We start from the raw sequence: 22,949 nt of genomic DNA, 5'->3' as shown, positions 1-22,949 counted from the left end.
GTGCAGCTAGGAGCAGTGAGATGTTTTCTTTTTCTTGTTTGAAATGTTCTTCTTTTGACTACTCACTGTTCAGAGGAGCTGGTTGTAGGTGCCAAGCTGACAGGAGAAATAATGGCATGTCCATTGCAGGGTTCATTATAAGTAAACCTGACTGTTGGACTTGCTATATCAGTGACATGCAGCTCGTGGCCCAGAGACTGATGTGAAGGAACTGTACGAGTTCTCTAGGGGCTTGCATTGCACATAGTAAATCCTCCATGTGTACATGCTCACACCTGCACTTAGAAGGACCAATGACATGACCATACTTCTTCATTTGCACAGTCCTGATGGCAGTTCACTTGAGCCCTGTGAATGGGCTGTTCCTACTCAGCTTTCCTCTGGCCTCTGTCCAGAAAGCAGTTTATTTGGATTTCTGATGACCAAAATATTCTCCCTCTTCCCTCAAACAAAGAAAACCTTTGCTTGAAACATCCCGTGTGGGAGGATTTGGATGAGGGTGGAAAAACTAGTGTTTCTTTAAGACAAGGGGAAAAGAACTGTTGTCCACTAGGACTGAAGGGATCAAAAAAAAAAATTCAGAGCTGCAAAATGCATGGTCTTGCAATTAAGAACAAGAATAAAACCCTCTGCAATGAAATGTGAGCCATTCGGGGGAGTGGCTGGGGTATGAAGTCAATCATGAAATCTCCACGGGCACTCAATGTAAAGCAGTTGTGAAAAATACATCTATTAGGATATCTGTTTCCCTTAGATACAAAGAATGCTGTTTCTTTGACGTAAAACCCCAGTGAGAACTCCTATTGCAGGGAAGGACAGGGCTAGTCTCTTCTACAAGAAAATATCTAAGGAGTGTGATTATCTGCAGAAAGGCTGAAATAGTTGCCCTTCGTAGAGCATCAGAGGATGAAAGCTGGTGGGAGGGAAGAAGGGGGAGAACTGAGTGTGGTTCAGGAAAATGTCGGCATCAGGATAGATGAGCCTGGGCAGCTGTGAATAAATTGAGCCTGAAAAGATTGCAGCAGTGTTTGGGATCTGGAACAGCTTCCTCTGAGAAAAATAGTGATGAAACCTGATTTTTTTTGTTTGTTTGTCTTTGTTTTTCCATGAGGTGGTGTAAGTTTATGATGGGGAATTGGATAATGTGGTGTCTGCAATAGCAAGGAATCATGTTCAGAGATCTAGGAGGCCTTTTCCAGCTCCACACTGCTAGTCCAGAAATGGCCTACTCAGCATGTTTGCCCTGTATAAATAGTCTGGGATTCAGAGAAACTCCAGTGTCAGCAGTAGAGTATTTGGTAACAGGAGAGGGATCTCTAGATCAGTCATACACAGCCAAAGCCTTTTCTTAGCTGCTTGTTCTGTTTCAGATAGTTGCAGGACCTGTAAGAATGGGTTTAGAAAATGGATTTAATATGTTAAGACAGGCTGGATTTGAAAATGACAGGAAACTGACAGATATTTGACTTCTAGGAGAGGAAGAAAATAGAATTCTGGAGCATGGTGTAATACACAGCTGGAGAAGAGATGAAACGGATGGAATCGGGCTATATTATCTACTAAGCTTTTTAAAATGTATTTTTGAGAAGAAATGTTCCAAGTATACTAGACTAGCTTCCTTTGGCCAGTATTTTTGTGAGTTGCATTGAAATGGGAGTGAGAAGAACTATGATAAATGGGTTTACCAACTGACTAGCACAAGTCTAGTTGGAGAGATAAAAGGGTGGCATGGGAATTATGCTTCATAAAAGGACTGACACTGAAAAAAATATAGTACAAATGAAGACATTAACTCTACTTTGGAAGCTCTGAAAAAGGATAATTACTGCTGCTCTTCATGTTAGAGATTTTCAATGAGATGATTCAAAAGAAACAGAATAAAATGAGCGAGGGTATGCCAGCAATTGCCTTGTACAAGAACTGGCAGGAAGCCTCCTCTCAAAGTGCTGCATTTTTTGAGAGGAGCTCAAGTGCCCTAGTGCAAAAGGTGACCAGGATGGATAGGAACATTATTGTTGGAAACTCCGGAGTTATCATTACCAAGTTTGGTCAGAGCTAGCACGGCGTGTATTCGGAGTGTGATTCTCTTCCCATTTAAGCAATAAAAGCGTGAAGCCAGTAGCCTTACACAAAGGTAAATCCAACACAACTGAGGGAGCACTGACTTCCAGCTGCTCGGGCTCCAGGTTCTGAGGGTGATTTATTTTCATCACAAACTGTTGGTTTCTGCTGAGCTTTTCACTGACCCCCTAAAGGTATAATTTGTTTGCATTTCCTGTGATCAAATCAATCCTTCATCTTATTGTCAGTCATTCTCTCACAGAATTAACTGAAGATTGCTTTTCTTTAATGATGTCTTACCATATAGATAAACCATAAAGAGTTTCTTTGCCTGGAGGACATGAAGTGCTGCTAATTTAAACTGATTTATGAAGTGTCTTTTGATGCTTTCACTGAGCAGCACACTGAAGCCACTTTTCAAAAACATAAAATCCAAGAGTTCAGTGTTCCCCACTCTTTTCAGAGTGGCAAAATTTGTGCCCGCACAGTCCTAGAAGTGTCATGTACCCCTGAAACAATCATTGAAGGGGTTATATCATAACTGGTGTTAACAGCTCCCTGATAACACTGCAATTGTGCAAAAAACACAAAACCTTGGCATGTCTAGGGTAAATGATTGTCCAGGGCAAAGCTAACAAGACATACAAACCCATATTTCATTTTGCAGATTTTCTTCACAAAACTGACCTAAGGCTAGAGTAAGGCGAGGTCTCTACACAACTCCGAAGGGGCTTTGGTATAACAGAAAGCAGAAGAGATTTGTATTATGTTCTTAGAGCTTAAGTGGGTTGTTGCAAAGAGGATTTGACAAATCTAAGGGCTGAATTGCTGACAGGTGAGGTGGGGTAGCTGTTAATGACTTCAGACTGCCTGAAAAGGCTGATCTCTGAATGGGCAAAACCAGTCAGGTATTTGGGGACTGAAGCTTCTCTGGCCTGGCTGCCACTTTGTCTGCTGTCAAATGCTTCCACTTGAACAACTTTCCTAAAGCAACGAGCAGTAAATTGGTGAGTATAATATTTTAATTGTTCTTTCCAACTGATCACAGTGAAGAGCAAACAATGCAGAGTGAGATTACTGCTGCTATGCAGCTCAAAGCTAGAACTATCAGAAGCCAGAGCTACACTTGCTGGTGCCTGTGAATTTGCTGGCCTTCAATTTCCTTACTTAAAAGCAGCAGAAACAAGCTCATGGCTTTCTGATCCTGGCCATACTGCTTGAGGAATGCTGATGAGGTAGACATGGCTCCAGCACTGACTCAAAGTGGTCTCTGTCCTGGAGGCCACAGATGGGATTTTCTCTTGGGTATTGAAACAACTGCCAGGTGTTTCCAGCCCCACAGCCTCCAGGGAGGGGCTGCCTCTGCCCTCCCTGTACTCACATGTACCCATGACTGAGCATCTGCATCCAAATAGATGAGAGAGTGCAAAGCTGCTGACCAGGAAGTTTTTCATACTTTCCTCCCACCTGAATGAGCGATTACAAACCTGCTGGATCACCTGTCTGGTTTCCCACTCAGCTCTGAGGCGGTGCCATTGATCACTGTGCTTCCCATAAGTATGGGTTGGAAAAGGTATTCCCTGATATCCCATCTTTCTTCTCCATGCAGTTCCTATAAAACTGATGTTGGAAAAACATTTTCCTCATCTTTTGTTGCATTTCTTATTTTTAGTAAGAACTGTCCTGGTTTCAGTTAGAACAGAGTTAATTTTCTTCCTAGTAGCTGGTAGAATGCTATGTTTTGGCTTAGGATGAGAAGAGTGCTGATAACACCCCGATGTTTTAATTGTTGCAGAGCAGTGCTTACACCAAGCCAAGGACATCTCAGCCTTTTGCTCTGTCCTGCCAACAGGCAGGCTGGGGATGCAGCAAGAGCTGGGAGGGGACAGACCCAGGACAGGTGACCCAAACTGGCCAAAGGGGTATCCATACCATCTGGGGTCATGCTAAACAATATATAGGGGTGGCTAGCCGGGGGAGGGGGCTGGACTGCTCGGGGTTAGGCTGGGCATCGGTCAGCAGGTGGTGAGCAATTGCATTGTGCATCACTTGTTTGTACACATTATTATTAGTAGTACTATTATCATAATTGTACTATTATTATTATTGTTATTATTATTATTGTTATTATTATTTTCCTGTCTTATTAAACTGTCTTTATCTCAACTCACAGGCTTCACTTTCCATTTCTCTCTCCCACCCTAGAGAGGGAGGGGGGAGGGTGAGCGAACGGCTGTGTGGTGTTTAGGGGCCGGCCGGGTTAAACCACGACAAGAACAAATGGCAAAAGATACTTGCAGGTGTTACAAAACAGAGGAAATTGCTTTTTAATTTCCATGTATGGGCAGCAAAAAGCAGATCCCAACAGCTGAAGCATTTGGTTCTGCCATGCTTTTGGGTAGTGTGAAACATGCATGGCAAGCAAATTGCAGCCTGTTTTCTCTTAAGCGTTTTGGGTGGAGAGGGAGGGTTCCCAGTGCCATGTGGTCCCCATTGCCTGCTCCAGCAGGGAGGCTGCCAGCCCCCAGGGGCAGGGGAGGAGGCTCAGGCTGGGTTCAGACTTGAGACTTGCTTGAGGGGGTGAGGCAGCTAAACAACCAAGGGTTTTATTGCGTCCTCCCCTCTTAAGCGAAGCTCCTCACCATGCAACAATTCTTACCAAGGGCCAGAGAATCCCTTATGGTCACATGAGCCTGTTTCTACTTTTCCCAGTGGGAATGCATGACAGCAATAGCTTGTTTTTCTTTATATAGTAATATCTGGCCATATGTTAAACGCTTTGTGTTTGGGAGGGGTACTTAAGCTGTTTGTTCTCTTATGCCTATGGATTCCCTGACTTGGAAGCAGTTTGTTCAGAGAATATCCCTGCTTTTCTCATACTCTTCCTGTTCACTGCTGAGAACCAGTGTTGTTCTTTAAACATTTTTAACCCATTTTGCTACTTTTCTGGTGATAAATCATTAATGGCAGTTATTTCCCACAAGGATTTAGGAGAGGAGAGGAGCAGCAAAATCCCGCAAAACTTTTCTTGGGTATTATGACAGTATCCTGTGACTTTCTTCTAGTTTTCTGTTAAATGAAATTCCTGATAATCGCCTCCTGATAATAAAAATGTCACTTTTTCTTCTTTTCTTTCCTAGGACCACAAACAGCACCTCCATTAGATCCTGAGCCTTCTCCCAAAGTCACCTGAAGTCTATAGGACTCTTTAGTGGTTCCTGAAATCAGATTCTACTTACTGGTATCAATTTCATTAATGGCTTTGTTTTTTCTACCACTGATATTCAAAATTACTTCTGTTCTCCAAGTAGTCTGTGGGCATAAGGAGCTCTGGCATATGTGAGGTAATCATGGATGATCTGGATGAAGGTTTACAGGGTCAAGGACTTAGCAGGCCCTGGTTTTTAGGTGGGAAGTAAAAATGTGGAACACTCTTCTCATTGCAGAAACACAACAAATTGGTGTACAGAAAACCACAGTACAGCTGCTGAAATGCAACCCAGTTGCATTTCATGCATAAATAAAATTTAGAAAGCAATGTCCTTCCTTTGTGCACAGAAGTGCAGAGGACAGACTGAGACAGAGGGTCTAGTTTTCAGTGTTTTTCTCTGTGTGGTCTCCAAAACAAGGAACTGCTGGTGAGAACTCAAATGGTAAATAAATAAAGCAATAATAATTAAAATAAAAAACAAACAAACAAACAAAACCTGCTGTAAGTGGAAAAAATGCATTGGTTTAGGTAGTAATTGCCAGCCTTCCAACTTTCTTAAAGTGCTGAATTCATTCAGATGGCAGAAGCTTTGTTAAAAGATGCAAGGGAAAATGATGTTAAGGGGGAAAAAATGCTTTGTAGAACAACATTAACACTGAAGAGCAGAATCCTTTTAACTATGTTGTTTTCCTGTTTTACACCATGTTTTCAGCAATTAACATCTGGCCAGCCTCTATTTGGCTCACAGCTCATGCAGAGAGGCAGGGGAAAAAGGGGTTGTACAGGATGATACCTGTCAACAAAGGAGGATAGAGTTCTGACCAATTCCCTAGCTGCCTACCTGATGGGAAAATACCAGGTATCTCAGACTTGTACAGGACCCAAGCTTTGAGCTACTATTTATCTAATATGTGGTTCTGGCCACACATTAGATAAAAGATTTAAGCCAGTAAGCTTTTATACGCTTGTGCTACAGGCTGTGGAATCACACAGGCATATTGGAGAGCAAAACACATCTTAGAAGCTTGTAGTTTACTTGGTCATCTTGGGTTTGAAAGTCTTTTGCATGTGGAATTTTCTCATTTCCTGACAGGTCACAGCTTGGTAAAATAAACCAAGTTATTTACTCTTACAAAATATAAACCAGGTTATTTACTCTTCTCATCACCTTTGCTGTTGCATGATGAATGATGCATATAGAAAAGGAAAATGAAAAGGTTTGCAGTGACACAGATCTTGGATGAGCTGACACTTTCAGCACAAAGAGGACTTGTATTCAGGTACTCTGTGGCAAAGCTCTGTCACCTGCTGTTGGTATTCTGTCAATGGACCGGCTGCTGCAAAATAGATGGAGTGAGCAAGAAAGAGCATAGTCTAGATTTGACAGGTCAAATGCCATAGGTGTAAGAAAACAGTAACATTCCTTATTGCACTGGGCATCCATCAGTTTGGGAAGAACTCCAGGTATAATCTCTTTCAATTATTTCTTTCTTCAGCATCTCCAACATTTTCCCTGTGGGAGAGGCCAGTCTATGGGGTGTAGATTCAAAAACAACAGTGATGACTCATGCTAGAATCAAATGCAAGAGCTAGGAGTAGGTGGCTTGTTTCAAACATTTTCTGAAGCAGTAAGCAGTTTAAAAGCAGTATGTCTCTAATTAGGTGTTGCTGATTAGTGATACCACTGAAATCTATTGCACTTAAATATAATTCTAGAATACTCTTCTGTTATTCATAAGCTTTCTATTTAATATTCTACTTGCAGGGTCTAAGTGAAGCTGCCTGGACTGGCTGTCTGTCTTAACCTTCTCCAAAGAAGGAATATTTCCAAGTCAAATTTTGCATCAAATGAAGTCTAGGGGAAAGCTGATACAAGCAACTAGGCATTCACCACATAGGATCTGGAAAGGAGGGAGACAGCTCTGCCTTTAAAATCTCTTCCTGCTTAAAAAGTGCTTCTCTGTGTCTTAAATAGCACATCTTCAACTCAGCATTTGTCCCTGAGAAATCTGTTCGATGCTGTATAATTAAACAGCACAAAATACAGATGTAATTAGTATTCTGCAAAAATAGCTTTTGCACTACCAGGCTCTGAAATCCATGTTTGCACGCACTATTTGCAGGCTGTTCTTGCATCCTTGATGTACCCCTGTGCCTATGTCATAGGAGCCATCTACCTGACAGCTCCCCATCAGAATTCTCCCCCCCAAAATTTGGGAGTTGCTCCCTGATGCCTCCCCTTGCAGTGTGTGGCTGGGTGGGGGCTGGGGAAGGAATGCCCTGGGAATGCCCAGGGTGCTTCCACAGCCTGGCTCCTTGGAGCTGTGTCAGTGTGTGGCCTGTAGGCAACTGCATTTGGTGTTGGCATAGCTGAACCTAGAAACTCTCCTTGCTCACTGACAGTCTTTGTAGCTTGTGGCATGAGAGGAAAGGGATGTCTGCCAACACACCTGTTTTTCAAAACATTAAATGCTCTGAATCAAGTGGTAGCATGTTTTGACAAGGTAAGTTATCCTTTTTGAAATGGCCTTGGCTAGATGTCTCATTCATTCTCATGAGCCTTGTTTGTACTAGCAGGCTGCTGCTCCAACACAGCAACGTCACCTAGTGCTTTTAAGCTTTATACGTACTGTACCTGCAGGACATACTGCAAACAGCCAGGAAGCCCCAAGAACCTGTGTTTCAGGTGCATTAGAGAACTAATCCTTCCTCCCTTCTGTTTAAGGCTGTTTCTGATCTGTGCTCTTTAGGAGAGGACAGTATGTATGTAGGTTACTGAGAACTGTTTAATAAAACCTGCCAGTAAATCCTTTGCTGCACATAGATCAATCTCTCCACATACAGGGAATCCAAATCGCCTTGTTGTGGGTTTCTGGATGACTTTCAGAGCGTGGTGTGATGCAATCAGACAGGACGCTCTTGGTATTACTTTTTGTGCAAGTCGTGGGCCATAGGGCATTGTGTCTAATTTGGCAACTTGAGCCTTAAGTCTTAAATGAAGAAGACAAGCAGATAAATCCTGGCAACTTTTCTTCCAAAGAACAATTAGCGACATCATAATGCCTGGTTAATGTAGTAGTTAACTGCTGACTATTACAGTCCTTTTTGGAGGACTAAAACAACATATCAATAAATCAGCATATAAATCCATAGCTTTTCTGAAATTTGATATTTTTGGTGAATGTTTTGCCCTCTGACTGATGTCAATGATTGATCTGGACAAGCATAGTGCTGGGCTGTGTGCTAGGCTACTAAATCTTTCCTTTCTTTCCCCCCCCCCTTCTCTTTCTCAATCTTGCATTTTTTGTAAGTCCATGATAGAAGTGACCATTACTGAACTTCTTACTGAAGTTTTACTAAGTTTGTTGGAATCTTGTGTTACTAAGTCTAAAATTCAGAATAAATATATTTATTCTTTCACCTTTAAGTTTGTTTAGAGCACAAAGAGGGTACAGAGAATAGTTTTGCTGAATGTGTTATTTGCCTTACAGGTGTCAGTATAGCCTTTAAGTGCAATAAATTCTTTTAGAATACATGAGCATTAACTTAGTGTTATTTCATGGTGAGCTTTGGGCCAAAGTGCAGGCAATGTTTTTCTGTCAACATTACCAGGACAGAGACAGCTGCATGAAGTGCTTGGATATTTTATGATTGTGTTTCCAAGAAGGGAATCTGAAATGAAGAATTATTAGATAAAGTTGGACTGCCCAACTTTATTTTATTTTTTACTCTGAGGGAAATGTGAGTTGTAACTCTCAGATGTCATGCGCTGTGGCATATCCAGGTACAAGTCACAGCATAATAGGTCTTCAGAGCCATGAGATGAATGGTGGTCATTACTACTGTAACAGAACACGCTCCTGTGAAAAGAGATGACCAGTTTAGGGGACTTTTTCAGGAAATCCTTAGAAGCATTCACCTGGCCTAGTGGAGAGAGAAGCCTGCCTTGAAACCAGGCTAGATATTTGTACTAAAGGGAAAAAACAACCCAAAGGTCAAGTCAATGCAAGACAAGGAATCTAGGTCTCGGGAAGGAAAGCTCTGAAATAGCCATGAAATAGACAGATCAAGCCTGGTGAATTTGGGTGACAGAAAGCCCAGGCAGGGATGGCAGTGTTGCCTCACCACTGCTTTTAAGGTAAGCCTCTACATCCCAGACCACTACTTTGGAATGTGACTTATTTGTGCTCATTAATTCCAGCTACTGATGTTAAATTGTCACTACTACAAGATGAGCTGTAGCATATTCTAGCATGCCCTGTCTCTCTTGACAACACATCATTGTCATCTCCTGTTCCTCAGTAGCTTTGGTGTTCCAGGACCTGTGAGCCCGAATGTATGGCCAATCCACCCAGCTCTGCAGCTGTTGGTTTCAGAACTGGAGAACTGGGGGCATGTACAGAGTAACTTGTGGATTGTAGATCTTTTTTTTCTAGAAGATAATCTATTTCCATTCTCTGCAGTTGTGCCTGCTTTCCCGATCAGACATCATTTAACCATACTGACAATATAATTCCTGGGAGAAGTATCAGATACTCCTGTGTCACCCTTCAGAATGGTGGCCTCAGATACAGGGGCACTACTGATCTCCTCTGGAATCCCTCAAATAAATAGAGCAGCAATTTACCAAGCCCCATCTGAAGTTGCACAAGAGCAACCGAGCTCAAAGTCCCCTCTCTCCCTCCCCCCCCTTTTTTTTTTTTTTTTAAGCAAGCAGAACAAACTGAGTCATCCTGCCCATCATTCCTTCAATTAAATAATCTCTCTCTGTCCCCTATCTTCTTCTATCCTCAAACTAGTTCCAGCTGCTTTTAAGATCCTTTCATCAGTGTACCTAAGCTGCACAGGCTGATTGGGTGCCTGTCAAACCCTCTGATGGTGCTGGGAAATCCATTATGCTCTGCTATTGAATTTTATCCTGGTCATCTGTGTGCAGAAGCTTGCTTTTCCAGGTAATTGGCTGAATTGAGCAGTGAAGCTTGTTTCACTACAGGCATGAGAAGTGCAAATAATGAAGTACCTGTTGTGTGATATATTTTCATGATGCTGATAGCCTTTAAAACATTTTCCAGTTCCAGCCTTTCCTATCGCGTTGCAAGTCTACCTGACAAAGTTATTGGCAGTCTTGAGCTCTTTAGATGCTACTGGCATGAAAGATGCAAGTGTTTTTCCATTAATGTCTGAAGTGGTCTTTGTGTGTAACAGCACTCTGGGCTGTTGGGTTGCTCATTAGTACTGTGTTGGCCACAACACTGTAACTACAGCTGAACAGTAAGCAGAGAAACATCTTATTAATTCAAGGAAATATATTGTCATAGAAACAATAGAAAATAATTTAACTTGATCAATCAGACTCAGACAACAAATATCCATTTTTGAATCTAAGTAATTCTTTAGATCCCAAGATAGTTGCAGAGTTATAGATTTTTTTTTCCCTCAACAATATTGGTATACGCTAGGCTGAGTTTATTTTTTTATTGGTGTTTTACTAGAATATTCAATGCTTCCAGCTTTCACCAGGAATGTTTCACAGAGCTTTTCCCAGGATACATAATTGTTATTTTCATTGGACAGGAGACAAGTCTGATAACCTGCTACTTCGTATAAGCATGTTCCAGTTCATTGAATGGTTGATATAAAATTTTTAGTTCCTGTTTAAGGTCTATAAAGTTGCTACATATTTATAATGCTTTCTCTATAATCCCCAAGCCATCTCTTTCTTTAAATTTAAAGGAATTCAGATGTAATATCTCATCTCCTTGTTGTAAGAGGTTGATGACTCACTCAGAAAAGAATGTGTATTCAGAATCTGCTCATCTTGTTAGTTTTGATATGGTGGTATGGACCTTGTAGAGACATAGGGAATACTGAAAAAAATAATTTACCATCAAAAGCCTGCCTGCTCCACAGGCTTTATTGCCTGTAGGCACTTTAATAAATGATGTGTTAATTTAAATGAAAGCTTTTAAATGTTTTCTGAGGGCAAGGACAATGATAATAAAGAATTAATTTTCACATCCAGCTACTTTCAGATTATTCGGTCAATGCAAGCAAAGCCAGCGATTTGCCTTTCTCTGTGACCAGCTCTGTTCCTATGGTAGAACTTGCTCCATGCCAGAAGTGTTCCCTCTTGTTAGTGATGGCTATGGAAACTAAATTTCCACAGTAAGATAGTATATTGTTTTCTATGCTTCACAAATAGAATAAAATCTAGGCAAAAGGTTTCAAATGGGTACAATTACTGACTGTTGACAAGTGATGTGGGTGTACTTTGGAGTTGTGTTGAGTATTCTTTATGATTTCAGGTAAAATCAGTGCTAAATATTCATATAGTAGCACCAACGTAATCAAAGCTAATCAGAAATCAACATTATTTACTGGTGCATGTTTGTAGTTCAACTTCTATTAGTGTTTGGAAGAATGGAATAAAATATTTCCCATTTAAGCTTCAAAGAAGACAAGCAATTTCAGAAGGGATGGTAGTCGTTACTGGTAGGCTGCTTGAACACAGAAAATGCAAGACCAACTTAAAAGCTCTAATGAAAAGGGGAATTATCTTTTTTTCTTCCAGCTTTATACATATTCATGCCTGCTTTGAGAGTTCCTTTACACAGCTGAGCACGGAAATTGCAATTAGTGAAAGTTACTCTACCTTCATGTTAAAATTTGTGAGAGAGAAAACAGACTAGAGCAGCTCACCTATTCTTTGGCACCAAAGACAAATTGTTGTGAAGGAAAACATTTCCTTGACTTGTTTTGATGATTGGCTTTTCTATAGTTAGCATCTGAATTTTAATGGACTTGGACACCATGTTTTTATCTGAAGTGTTTCAACCTAGAAACTGTTTTGTCTTATGGGGACTTAAATCCTGGAATGTATGCAGGGAACAGAAATAAAATGTGTACAAAACAATGAAAATGTTTTCAGATTTGAAATAAATATGAAGTAGGTACTGGCTGGAATTCAGTGTATTTCCATTTTAAACATGGAAAGCATTTAAAGCAACATGGGGTTAGATTCCCACATAGTACTATATTTCAGACCGAGCTCAGTAGCAGTGGAACTAGGGGTAGCAAAATCTCTTTGGATTCTGCATGGCAAGTGTTAGCTTCTCTTCACAAGACCATCTAGTATGCGACAAAGAAAGAATTCTTCAGTTCAACCTAGCAGATTTGCCTTTCAGGAGGAGAATTATACTAGGCACTTGAGATACTTTGCATAAAGTCCCTATGTGCCTGAAGGCCCTGCCACTCATGTGCTCTTGCTGCCAAGCAGCATGCAGTCATCCGTTGTTTCATTCACGCATTCAGAGGAGCACAGACACATCTTAGAAAACTGTATGGGAATCGGCCTTTGCTGATGAGGTAAAATAACAGCTGTTCCAAGATACTAAATAACAGAAGAAAGATCAAGTTTTCAGGTGAAATTTTCTGGACCTCTGTAACTACTCTGCATTACTATCTATGTAAGCTATGCGGAGTGACTTAAGCTGGAAATGGTGAGCAGACTGCTAGTAGCTATCTTTCACCTATGTCAAAATGACAGGAATGAATCAATGTGCTAAATATTTGCTTCCCATATTGATCTCTGAAAAAAAATGTAAGTGCCTCAGTCTGTTGAGGCTTTTTTCAGGAAACTACAGCTGGATGATGGCTGTTCTCTTTAGGAAAATAAAACTGAATGGGGTTATTTATTCTTACAGAAGCCTGGGGAAGTTTTACATATATCATGTGAGGTAATATAATGTACTAAGCCATTTCTCTTGCTTTAAGAATGTTAGATGTTGTGTTCCCTCATCTGTGCCTGCCTTGCACATTCCCTATTTACAGCTGAGCAGAAGTTTTTCTTTCACTTCCCACTCATCTTGACTGGACATGCTGAGCAGGAAGGACAGAGCCTGAGTGGTGAGCAAGCTCAGCTTTCCATGGGCTCTGATGCCTTCTGCGGGGAGCCCACCTCAGCCCCTCCCCAGGGGTGTGAAGGAGGTGGCCGTGCTGAGCCCCTGCGAGGGGAACTCCCCATCCCTGCTGCCCACCTGCTGCGCGAGGCCTCCTGTCGCTCCCCGTGCCCCACTGCCTACCCCTGCGGATCAGTTTTCCCTGCACGCTGCGAGGACCTAGCCCCTGGAACCGATCACTGCCAGCAATGGAGATTGGGAAACCAGTTCTGAATTTCTGTCATTACTCCAGCAGTTATCTGGGACCGAAACAGCTGCACTGCACAGGCCTTGCAGTTGTGCAGGGTGATGTTGTTCTCCTCCCCTGACAGGTATAGGAGAGGCTGCGTAGTTTGTGTGTGGGAGGGTGTAGAGGCACCATTTTTTATTTTATTTTATTTTTTAATAAATAAGCAGCACGCTGCTGTTGCTTGCAGCAGACTGCAACCAGGGGCAAGCCAAGTCCCGACTCAGCCCCTGAGGGAGCTGGGCAGGCAGACGGGAAGGCCGAGGCGGCCACCAGGGGGGGCTCGGGGCCGGTCCCTCGCTGGGCTCGGGGCGGGCACGGAGCCGGCGGGTCCCAGACCCCTCCCCGGGAGGGAGACGCCCCCCAACCCCCCCCAACCCCGGCACGGCTCCCGCAGCCCCCGGGCCCCGCGGGTCAGCAGGGAGCGGGCCGGGAGCTGCGGTAGAGCCGAGCCCCAGCCGCATCCCTTCCGGCCTGAGAGTGGCTCGCTGCAGAAATTCGCTATAGCAACAGGAAGCCTCGTTGGCAGCGGTTTTTAATTACGGTCTGAAACTAATCAAGGAAAGGAGAAGCTTTTGAACGCAGGAAGCTAAAGAGCTAATCATCCGTTTGAGTGCCTCTTTCCAGGGGGGATGTACGAGCACTCCAGCGCTGCCGAGCTCCCAGCACGCCAGCCATCTGCCAAATGGCTGTAATGCGCAGGCCTTAGGGGAAGGGGGAATTCAGGGAAACCCGAGGGATTTTCCACTGGGTGTACAGGAAACCTCAAGAGACTAAGTGGAAAGTAAATACCTAAAACAGGGTGGCTACTTTCTGTCACTGCTGCCTGATGCTAGCTGCTGTACTTGCTGTATCAGGACAATGTGTGTGAACCACCACTGGAAGTAATAACGTTCCTACTAAAAATCTCCAATTCCTTAATTTTTCTCCATTTTTAGAAGCCAATCTTTTGTTGTTATTAAAAGCAGAGGTGTGCACGTTGGGAAGCAGCTCACTCTGCAGAAACTACATGGTACGTAAGGTGTGACACATATAGGACCATATTGCCTGGTCTGAAGCAGTTCCAGTGTGCGCCCCACAGCTTTGCTTCCTGGAGGAGCCATGCCCCTGTCTTCTCCTGCCATGCCACCAAAAAGTCCCATTAGCTGGGGAAAGGGCCAGCCCCCCTCCAAGCCTCTCAGTTCGGTCGGAGATGATTTGAACCACACTCACAACACAAGCCCACTGAAGTAAACTGCAGAAACACTAACAATTGAAACATTATTAGGACGTTTTGGGGTGTCCTCAACTCTCCTACAAAGCATGGTAGATTTTTGTCCCTCATTTAAACCCCTAGAGGACTACTATAAAAGTGAAGTTCAATTGTAAAACAAGCAGGAGAGACAAGGCACAGCCCCAGAATGTGTGCATTCCTATCTAGACCTTTCAGCAGGTTCAAAATGTTCCCTGCCCCTGAAACCCACTAGATTTGCTTCGTCTGAGCATATCCAGTCTATTCCAAGCACTGAGTAAACATGAACTTCAGCTCTTCAGGGAGAAAAGGAAAGACAAAATTGTCTACTGTCAGTGTGTTACAGGCATACAGCTTCAACTGAGTATTCGGCTGACCTCTCTGGCAGGTTGCTTTGGTTTTGCTGTTAAGGTTTCTATTAACAGCTTGCAGCAAAATTAGAGTTTGCAGAGGCCTGTTTGTGCCCTGTTGCACCACAGAGCTGTGCTGGGAAAGTTCATGGATCCCACCCACTCTGTGCAGTGTCTGTTAAGGGTCATGCATGCCTGCGCTTTGGAGATACTCCATTTCAAGGTGACCTGCCAGAGCGTTCCTTTGCCTCGTCTTTCTCCTCTTTTCGCGTGCATGCCCATTTCTGCTGCTGCTCAGCATCAGTGATAGGACACTGGGTTGGGGCTTGGTCGTCTCATGTTCTTTGTAGATAACAAGGAGAGGGGGGCACATATCCAGATGCAGAAAAGAGACCAAGTTCTTTTCAAATGAGCTTGCAAAACTGCAATCCACGCTTCCTACTGCTCTCACGCTGGACAACCGCCAGGATCTCGAGAAGAAAAGGAGCAGTGAGACAATCTCGCCTTTGTCCCGGGTTTGTTAGTTAATACCTCGGGTCGCCGGCGGTAGGGCAAGGACGAGGGGCCCCGCGCTGCGGGGCTGGCTCCGGAGCCGGGTTTGGCCACCCCTGGGAGCGCGGAGCAGGGACGGGACGGGACTGGGACTGGGACTGAGGCTGGAGCTGAGGCTGGGGCTGGGGCTGCCGCCCCCTCTCCCTCCTTCCCTCCCTCCGCCGGTGGCGCGGTGGGAGGCGCCCGGCGCCGCTAGAAAAGGGCCGGCGGCCGGTGCGGGGAAGCGGCAGCGGCAGGAGCGGGCTGCGGGGCGCGGCTTCCCTCGGCAAGGTACGTGCAGAGCTCTGCCCTGCTCTCAGACAGGGCTCGCTGCCGTGGGGTCTCCCGAGTGGCTTCGTTTCGCCCTCTCGGCGCCATCCGCTTGCTGCAGCGCTGCGCCGGTGCCGGTCCTGCCGCTCGCGGTGTCCCCGCCGCCCCCTTTGCTGTTGTGCATCCGAGGAAGGCGTTCACGTACTTTCGTGTTCCTGTGTCTGCAGGTGGATTTGTGCTTTCGGCTCTTCCCTCCGAGGGCGCTCAGGCTGGCTACAGCGATGTGGTTCTTGGAAAAGATCAGAGCATCCCATGAAAGCAGAAGCCTCCCTTGCCCTGCCTTCCTGGGACTGCCTCCTGGCCACAATGTGCTAGAAAAAGGCCGCCTGGGGGCTGCTGCTTTTCCCAACGTGCTCACCCCGGACAGAATCCCGGAATTCTGCATCCCCCCCAGGCTGGCCACCTCTGTTCCTGCAAAGGGCCCTGGCTCCCACCAACACCACGGTTCGGAGGACACAGATCTTAATGCCTCTGATTGCAGCTCCAGCTCTTCTTTGCCTCATCTCATCCAGGTGGAAAGTGCTGAAGAGATCCCAACCCTGGAGGAAGAAAGCACCAACTCAGACCCACAGTCCCAGGCGGCACTCTCCCTGCCTCACTTCCCCAGAGCCCCCACTTCCTACGGCTTCTGTACGTTGCTGGAGAGTCCCCACACCAGGAGAAAGGAGTCGATCTTCCATGGTGACACATGTGGTGCTCTGCCCGGCCTGATGCTGCCTCGGTCCAGAGCTAACACTTTCAGTGGCAAAGGGAATATGTCTAATCCTATTGCAATCAGCTTTGCTTCTGTAAGGCTGCCTCCTAAGCACCTCTCCCTGCAGAGGCAAAGTGCCTGCGACAGTGATACTGCCTCCTCCAGCGACTCCTCTCCTTTCAGCTCCCCACTTCTCAGCAGATCGCCTCCCAAACCCTGCTCCTTGGTCAAGACACGAAGCCAAGAGGGATTGCTCTGCCGAGCATTGAAAGCCAAGAACAAATCCAGCATGGCCAGGAACAACTCTCTGTCTACAGAGGAGAGCAGCTCCACTGATAACAGCCCCAGTGCCATCAGGCGGGCCTCAGAGGGGCTGCTTGCCACGCGGAGCTTTAGCATGTCCTGTTCTCCCATCTTTCCCCTGGACCTTACCCACAGCCGGGAGAGACTGGTGGGAGAGAGCACAGTGCTAATGGACAAGGGAGGCATGCTGAGGCTGTCAGCTGAGTACTGCTCAGAAAACGAAAGGCTGCGGATCCGCCTGATCAGTGCAGAAGGTTTATATGATGACTCTGTAGACCCCAAAAACATAAACTGTTGCATCACCTTCTCCCTGGTACCAGGGAAAACACAGAAGCAGAGAAGCACTGTTATAAAGAGAAGCAGGAATCCCATCTTCAATGAGGACTTCTTTTTTGATGGTGTTACAGAAGAAGAGCTTCACAGCCTCTCTGTGAGGATGAAAGCAACAAACAAAGGGTGCAGTATGAAACGGGATTACACCTTAGGAGAACGGGAAGTGTCTTTAATGAGCATGTTGTCCTTGTAATACTTCAAATGGTTATTTTGTATTCTGAAAGTTTTGTACTGAATAAAGTTTTGGTTCTTTTTGTTAAACAGTACTTCAAAGCACTGTGGTGTTCGGTATTGCTCTCATGCTGTTGTGCCTTATTTTACTTAACACTTCAAGCTCTGTAAGGCATTTGGTGCTAAATTCAAAGGTGGCTGTGGAACAAATCTGCTTGTGAAGGTGGAGGAGGGGAGAGAAGTGCTAGTTTGCCTTTAGGATAAAACATCAAGCAGTTACCAAGTCCAAGCTGTTTGGTATATGGCTTTGAGGGGGTGGGAGGGTTGTTTTTCACTCCCTCTGGTCCCTAAGCACGTACGTGGCATGTGCACACAGTAGGCGCTGAACTCTCACAGCTCCTAGGTATTACATTAGTTAAATAGACCGTTTAAACAGCACTCATTTACAGAAAGGAAGGTTTAATGTGCCCTGTGTTTGGGGAGGGAGAGAAAGGTTTGCTTAGGAAACAGCCACTCTCCTAGGAAGTGGGAGGATGATTTGTATTCCCAAAGCAGGCATTAGCAGTTTTCCGTGTTTTGAGGATAACAAGATCAGCTTCTGCTGAGCACGAGCTAAAAGTCACTGCTTGCAGGCTCGGCTCTTTCTCTCACAGACCTGTACTGTCAACACTAAGCAGTCAGGTGGCTCCTGCCTTGCGTCACTATGGAGAGGGTGATCGCTGTAGCACCGTTAATATCTTCATTTACCTTTCTTTCCCGTGGTTGATTTTGCAGCTGCCAGGATGAAGTTGCCAGGTAATTATGTTTTGGTCGGGAATGTACCCTGGAGCTATGACCCTCAGTAATTCAGCTATTGCATCCTTTCTTCAACTGAGGCAGATAGGATATCAGTGCTGAATGGGTAAAAGATAGCTTTGGATCTTCAGGTCGAATTCCTGGTTCAGCTAATGACTTGTTATGTACCTTGTTCAAGGCACTATGGTAAAATTAGGATAATCTTTCTCCATATTGTACCAGCAAATGGTGAGTGGCTGAAGTGCTTGTCTCAATGTCATGAGAATCACAAAGGTACAGAGCTTCTGCATGCTTGAAGGCTCCCTCCCCCCTGCTTTTTTTTTTTTTTTTTTTGGGTCTGGTGAACCGGGAGCTCGGTGGAACAAATAAACTTGTAGAAACTGCAGCTGTGCAAGTGTAAGGAGACAGAAGCTCAATCTTGGAAATCCAGGCCTGTTGCTGCCTCACTTGATTAAGCTGCAGGCTTTATTATATGAAAGGTAGATAAGCCTTAATGGGGGAGCAGTCCACACAGGCCTGGGGCACAGAAAAGGAAGGGTTGTTGTTTTTTCGGAGTTGATTGTGAGGCTGTAGAAATAGGGCATTGTGTCTACCAAAATCAACAGCTTTAAGGCTCTTTCGAAAGGATTTCTAGTAGATCCTCCCCTGCCCTATTCTGGCAGGAGTATAACTGCCTGCAAACCATGAGCCTATTCATGGGAGGTTGTGGTATTGCTTGGTCACCTAAACATTTGATTCTCTTTCAGGCTTTACCACCCCAGGAAGGATTTTCTTCCTTGGTATTGCAGAAAAAGCCCAAAGGATGTTAACTGTGATGTGATGATGAGTGGTCAGAAATACTCATTGTTAGTCCTTGATCCATGTCATGTGAGATGTTTAAAACAGAATCCTCGTACAAAGCACAACTTGCACAGGGGAATGGCTGAGTATATTCCCAGAAGCTGATTAAAACCAAATGTAGTAATAATTCCTTTGTGCTAAAGGAGAGAATTAAATGTACTAATACATGTTTGTGCAGCAGGAGGTGACACTGTCACCTGTATCCCTGAATCTGGGCAAACTGACTATAAGAAAAAATACAAAGGTAGTGGGGAGATGTGAAATTAAAAAGTGTGACTTCAAGGAAGAATTAAGAGTGCTGCAAATGAAATGAAGCCTTTTTAAATGGTCATTGCATGACAAACTGACTTACAAAGGAGACATTTCTTCCTAGTTCTCCCATATCATATGGAGTTCCCCATAGGAAGTCAAATGCTTCTGCTTCAGGCTGATCACTCATCCACCATCACAATTTTAGTCCTTAAGGTTTCTTTGCAGGTATACCCACATGGAGAAAGAGGCTGAGATATACAGAGGAGAACAGTTCAGAGGTTCATGCACAGTCACGCTACAGCATGTATCTATCTACCTGCCCTGTGACAGGGATGCAGAACGACCGATCAGCTGAGCTGAAAAGGGGCCTCTGGAGATTGAATCCCCTGACTGCTGCTGTGAGCAGCGTCCTCTTTATTGCTGCCCATCAGCCCAATATATGCAATTATGAGATCTCTCCTGAATCTTCTCTTCCCCAGGTGAATGGGCATAGCGTATTTTCTGGCATCAAAGACAGGTGGTTGTAAAGTCTCATCCATCATCTTGCAGGGAAGGAGTTAAGTCCTTGGAGAAAGCCCTCCCTTAGGAAAATAAATTTCCAGTTCATCTAGTCAGGTATTTGGAGAGGAAAATTCTTTGTCTCTGGTCAGCTGAAAGAGAATTGAGCTGTTTCTAATGCTTTTTAAAAATGACTAATTTCTGAGAAAGTCTCCTTACAGAGGTTTGATGACAGACCTGCCTGCTAGGGGATGACTTGCTCCTTTAGCTGACAGCAGCAGCAGACTTGCAGACCTAATTCAAAGGCAGAGTTTAAGCTTGGGAGGGACAGCTGGACTTTGCCTGTGTTTCTCTGGTAAATAATGTAACTTCAGTTTTTCTTTGATAATTTTCTTCTCTCATACGAGAACTTTGAACTAAAAATACTTATTCAGCTTCATTAGTCAGACTCAGGACTAAGTATGAGTGTAATGCTGCAAGGAAAGGAGTTTTGTTCCCTTTCTCCCCTTTCTCTCCTCCCCAGGGTTTATTTGATCTTTTTACATTTTGGGGTATTCGATAACTTCTGAGCTTTGGAGTGTTGCCTATCAGGGCACTGTTTTTGTTAGCAATGCAAAGCCATAATACAACTTGAACAGTTTGATTTGCCTTAATATCAAATATTGTAAGACTTATTTTCTTATGCTCTTAGAGGTCAATTGAACTGTAAATGGTGAACTGTACAACACTGCCTATGCTGCAGCTGCTTTCCAATAGCGTCTGTTGTCTTGGGGCTATTACGTAAAACACCTGCATAAGCAAACAAGAAGGCAACCGGATACTTCAACCTGGAAAAGACTCATGATGCTTCAGTGCTGATATGAGAGTCAACAGCAGAAAGAAAATCCACCTCCTGGCACTAGAAAACAACTCCTCAGAGTGAAGAAATACCCCATTCAGACGTTTTTTAACTTTTAAATACCACATATAAAATGTGTTACCCTAAATGTCTCTCTCAAGCAGAACTCCTGTTGTGGGTAGTCTGGTCAGTGCTGTTCAGTGGTGCTGGATGGCCAGAAGATCACCTGGTAACATTGTGTTTTAAAAGAATTACAAATATTTGAGAAAAGAAGTTCTTTCTGCCAAGGTCCTGGACTCCTGTTTTGCTAAGCAAATATTATCTGTTTCTGCTGCACGGGAAGTACTTATTGTGCTGGCCTTTTCAAATAGAGTTATTTTAGGCATGCCTCTTCAAATGGTTGGGGACAAATGTTACCACAAAGAAAGTCTTATGTTTTCCTTTATTTTGATGCCATTCTTCTGATTATAAATCCAAGGTCCGGAAACAAATCTGTGCAGATTCCACTCTGTGGTGCAACATACTGAAGTACAGTAGGGTAAAACAGTCCCTATAACCATGCTGCTTTTCACGTAAAGTTCAGGAATAACACCGAGGGAAGCAAATATCTATGACCTCAAAAGCCTAAGAGGACAGATGTGTAGATCAGGGATTAGGCGGCTCAGTGACTGCAGTATCACATTCCATGTATTGCACCACTTGTTCTAAGCTGCTCCTGTTTTTCAGACCGGCTCTGGAAAGGCACTGCTGGAAATGGCACCCCCGCTGTCTCCAAGCCCTTCACAGAAGAAGCTCTTTCAGGAGGCAGCCCCTCAGCTTTTCCAGTCCACTACAGTGGCTGTGATGAAAGACTGAAAGTATGGTGGGGTCTCATGGGCAGAAATTCTTCTGATTTCACCTAACTAGTAATTGCTGGAAGTAACTTTAATTTTCCTCAGAAAACTGAGGAAAAAAGAACAGCTTAACAAATGTACAAATCTTTGCAAAACCTATCTTCATGTTGCCAGGCTGTTTCCCCCATGCTAGGGTAGCTGTCCCGGAGGTATCTATGTAAATAGGATTGCTCTCCTCAGGACTGCTTGGCACCTCGTGCCGCAGTCCGTGTGCTCGCTGGGCTGTCCCAGTGCTCTCCAGCACCTACCACCTGCTTCAGAGTTGCCCACTTGTCCTGCATCTAGGTCAGAGGTCCTCCAGCTTGCTTCGGGGGCCAAATTGTTGGGCACAATATTTGGACAAGGTAGGAAAGGTAATGAGTCACATCTATTGATGGCTTTTTGTAGCAGGATGTTTGATTAAAACAAACAGCAGCCTTGCGCTCACAAAATGAATGGCATAATTAAATGCTATCTGTCTTCCATCATTATGTGTTCTGAACACGCACACACACACACACATGCACACACAAACCCACAAGATTCTGCCTGCATTTTAAAATAAGATGGCATTTCAGTACAGACTTACTGCTGATTGTCAATGAAATGTACTCTAGAAATATTAACATTATTAACAGTGTGTTAGAAAAAAGATCTTTTTTTTTTTCCCTTTTTAAATCTTTCTGGAAGATCCTTTATCACAGTGGAGGTAAAAGGAAGTTGAATGTTGCAGAAGTGTCTGTGAACTGATGTACTGTGCAGAAAAGGGACTGACAGAAAACCCAGGTGGCAGGAGGGGATAGAGCTGCAGATGACTGAAGCCAGAACTCAGCCTTGTCTGTGCACAGAAGCGCATTGCCTGCAGACAGGGGCTGCTTTGGGTTTCTGTATTGGTCCTTCGTGTCTGCATCCACTGGGATTGCTATGGAAGTCATGCTTTATGCTGCCAGTTTCTTCGCATTCAGGGAATCCTTATCAGAGGAAAAGATCTTCCAGAACTTCTGTGCTCCTGTGAGGAACAGAAATGGCTACAGCTCACATTGCTGGTGGTATTTGGCAACTGGAAATTGAACACAGTCCCAAAGACGAAAAGAATGGTCTAACAAATGAATTAAAAGAAATGACAGCTTCTTTTTTCCTTGATACCACCACAAGTGACCAAACAGCTATGTCTTCTGATATTTTTTTTAATTCCCTCTGCTATTCCTTTTCTATTTCTGGCCATAAATGTTGTCATGCTACAAAATTAGCTATCCTGAGTGGTACAGTGAGAACCTGACCTTGCCAAGCATTGCATGTACTGGACAGAAAACAGTGAACAAGATTTTCCAGCTCATTTCCTATCTGTTAAAGCTAAATGATTTCTCCACTTGCATTTCTCAGCCTCTTCAGGGCAAAATCAGGAAGCATTTGAAAGAACACAAGGTAAATGTGAAGGCTGTGGCTTTTTCTCAC

At 44.2% G+C, this 22,949-nt stretch overlaps 1 protein-coding gene across 1 annotated transcript; it reads left to right on the top strand.

Annotated features, from left to right (window-relative positions):
* The first annotated feature begins 15,742 nt into the window (after nucleotides 1-15,742).
* LOC309882184 (C2 calcium-dependent domain-containing protein 4C-like) lies at nucleotides 15,743-17,494 on the top strand. The gene is made up of 2 exons (XM_082768999.1): nucleotides 15,743-15,859; nucleotides 16,066-17,494. Exon 2 carries the CDS (start codon nucleotides 16,120-16,122, stop codon nucleotides 17,419-17,421), a length of 1,302 nt encoding a protein of 433 aa, XP_082625125.1. The 5' UTR covers nucleotides 15,743-15,859; nucleotides 16,066-16,119; the 3' UTR covers nucleotides 17,422-17,494.
* The last annotated feature ends 5,455 nt before the right edge of the window (nucleotides 17,495-22,949 follow it).

Source organism: Aythya marila (assembly GCF_965140915.1).
Source record: "Aythya marila genome assembly, chromosome: 11".
NCBI lineage: Eukaryota > Metazoa > Chordata > Aves > Anseriformes > Anatidae > Aythya > Aythya marila.
The sequence above is the reverse complement of the archived record's forward strand: the minus strand, read 5'-3'. Positions and strand labels throughout refer to the sequence as shown.

Excerpts from the sequence above, each read along its gene's own strand:
- LOC309882184 (XM_082768999.1), top strand. The coding sequence starts at position 16,120 with ATGTGGTTCTTGGAAAAGATCAGAGCATCCCATGAAAGCAGAAGCCTC.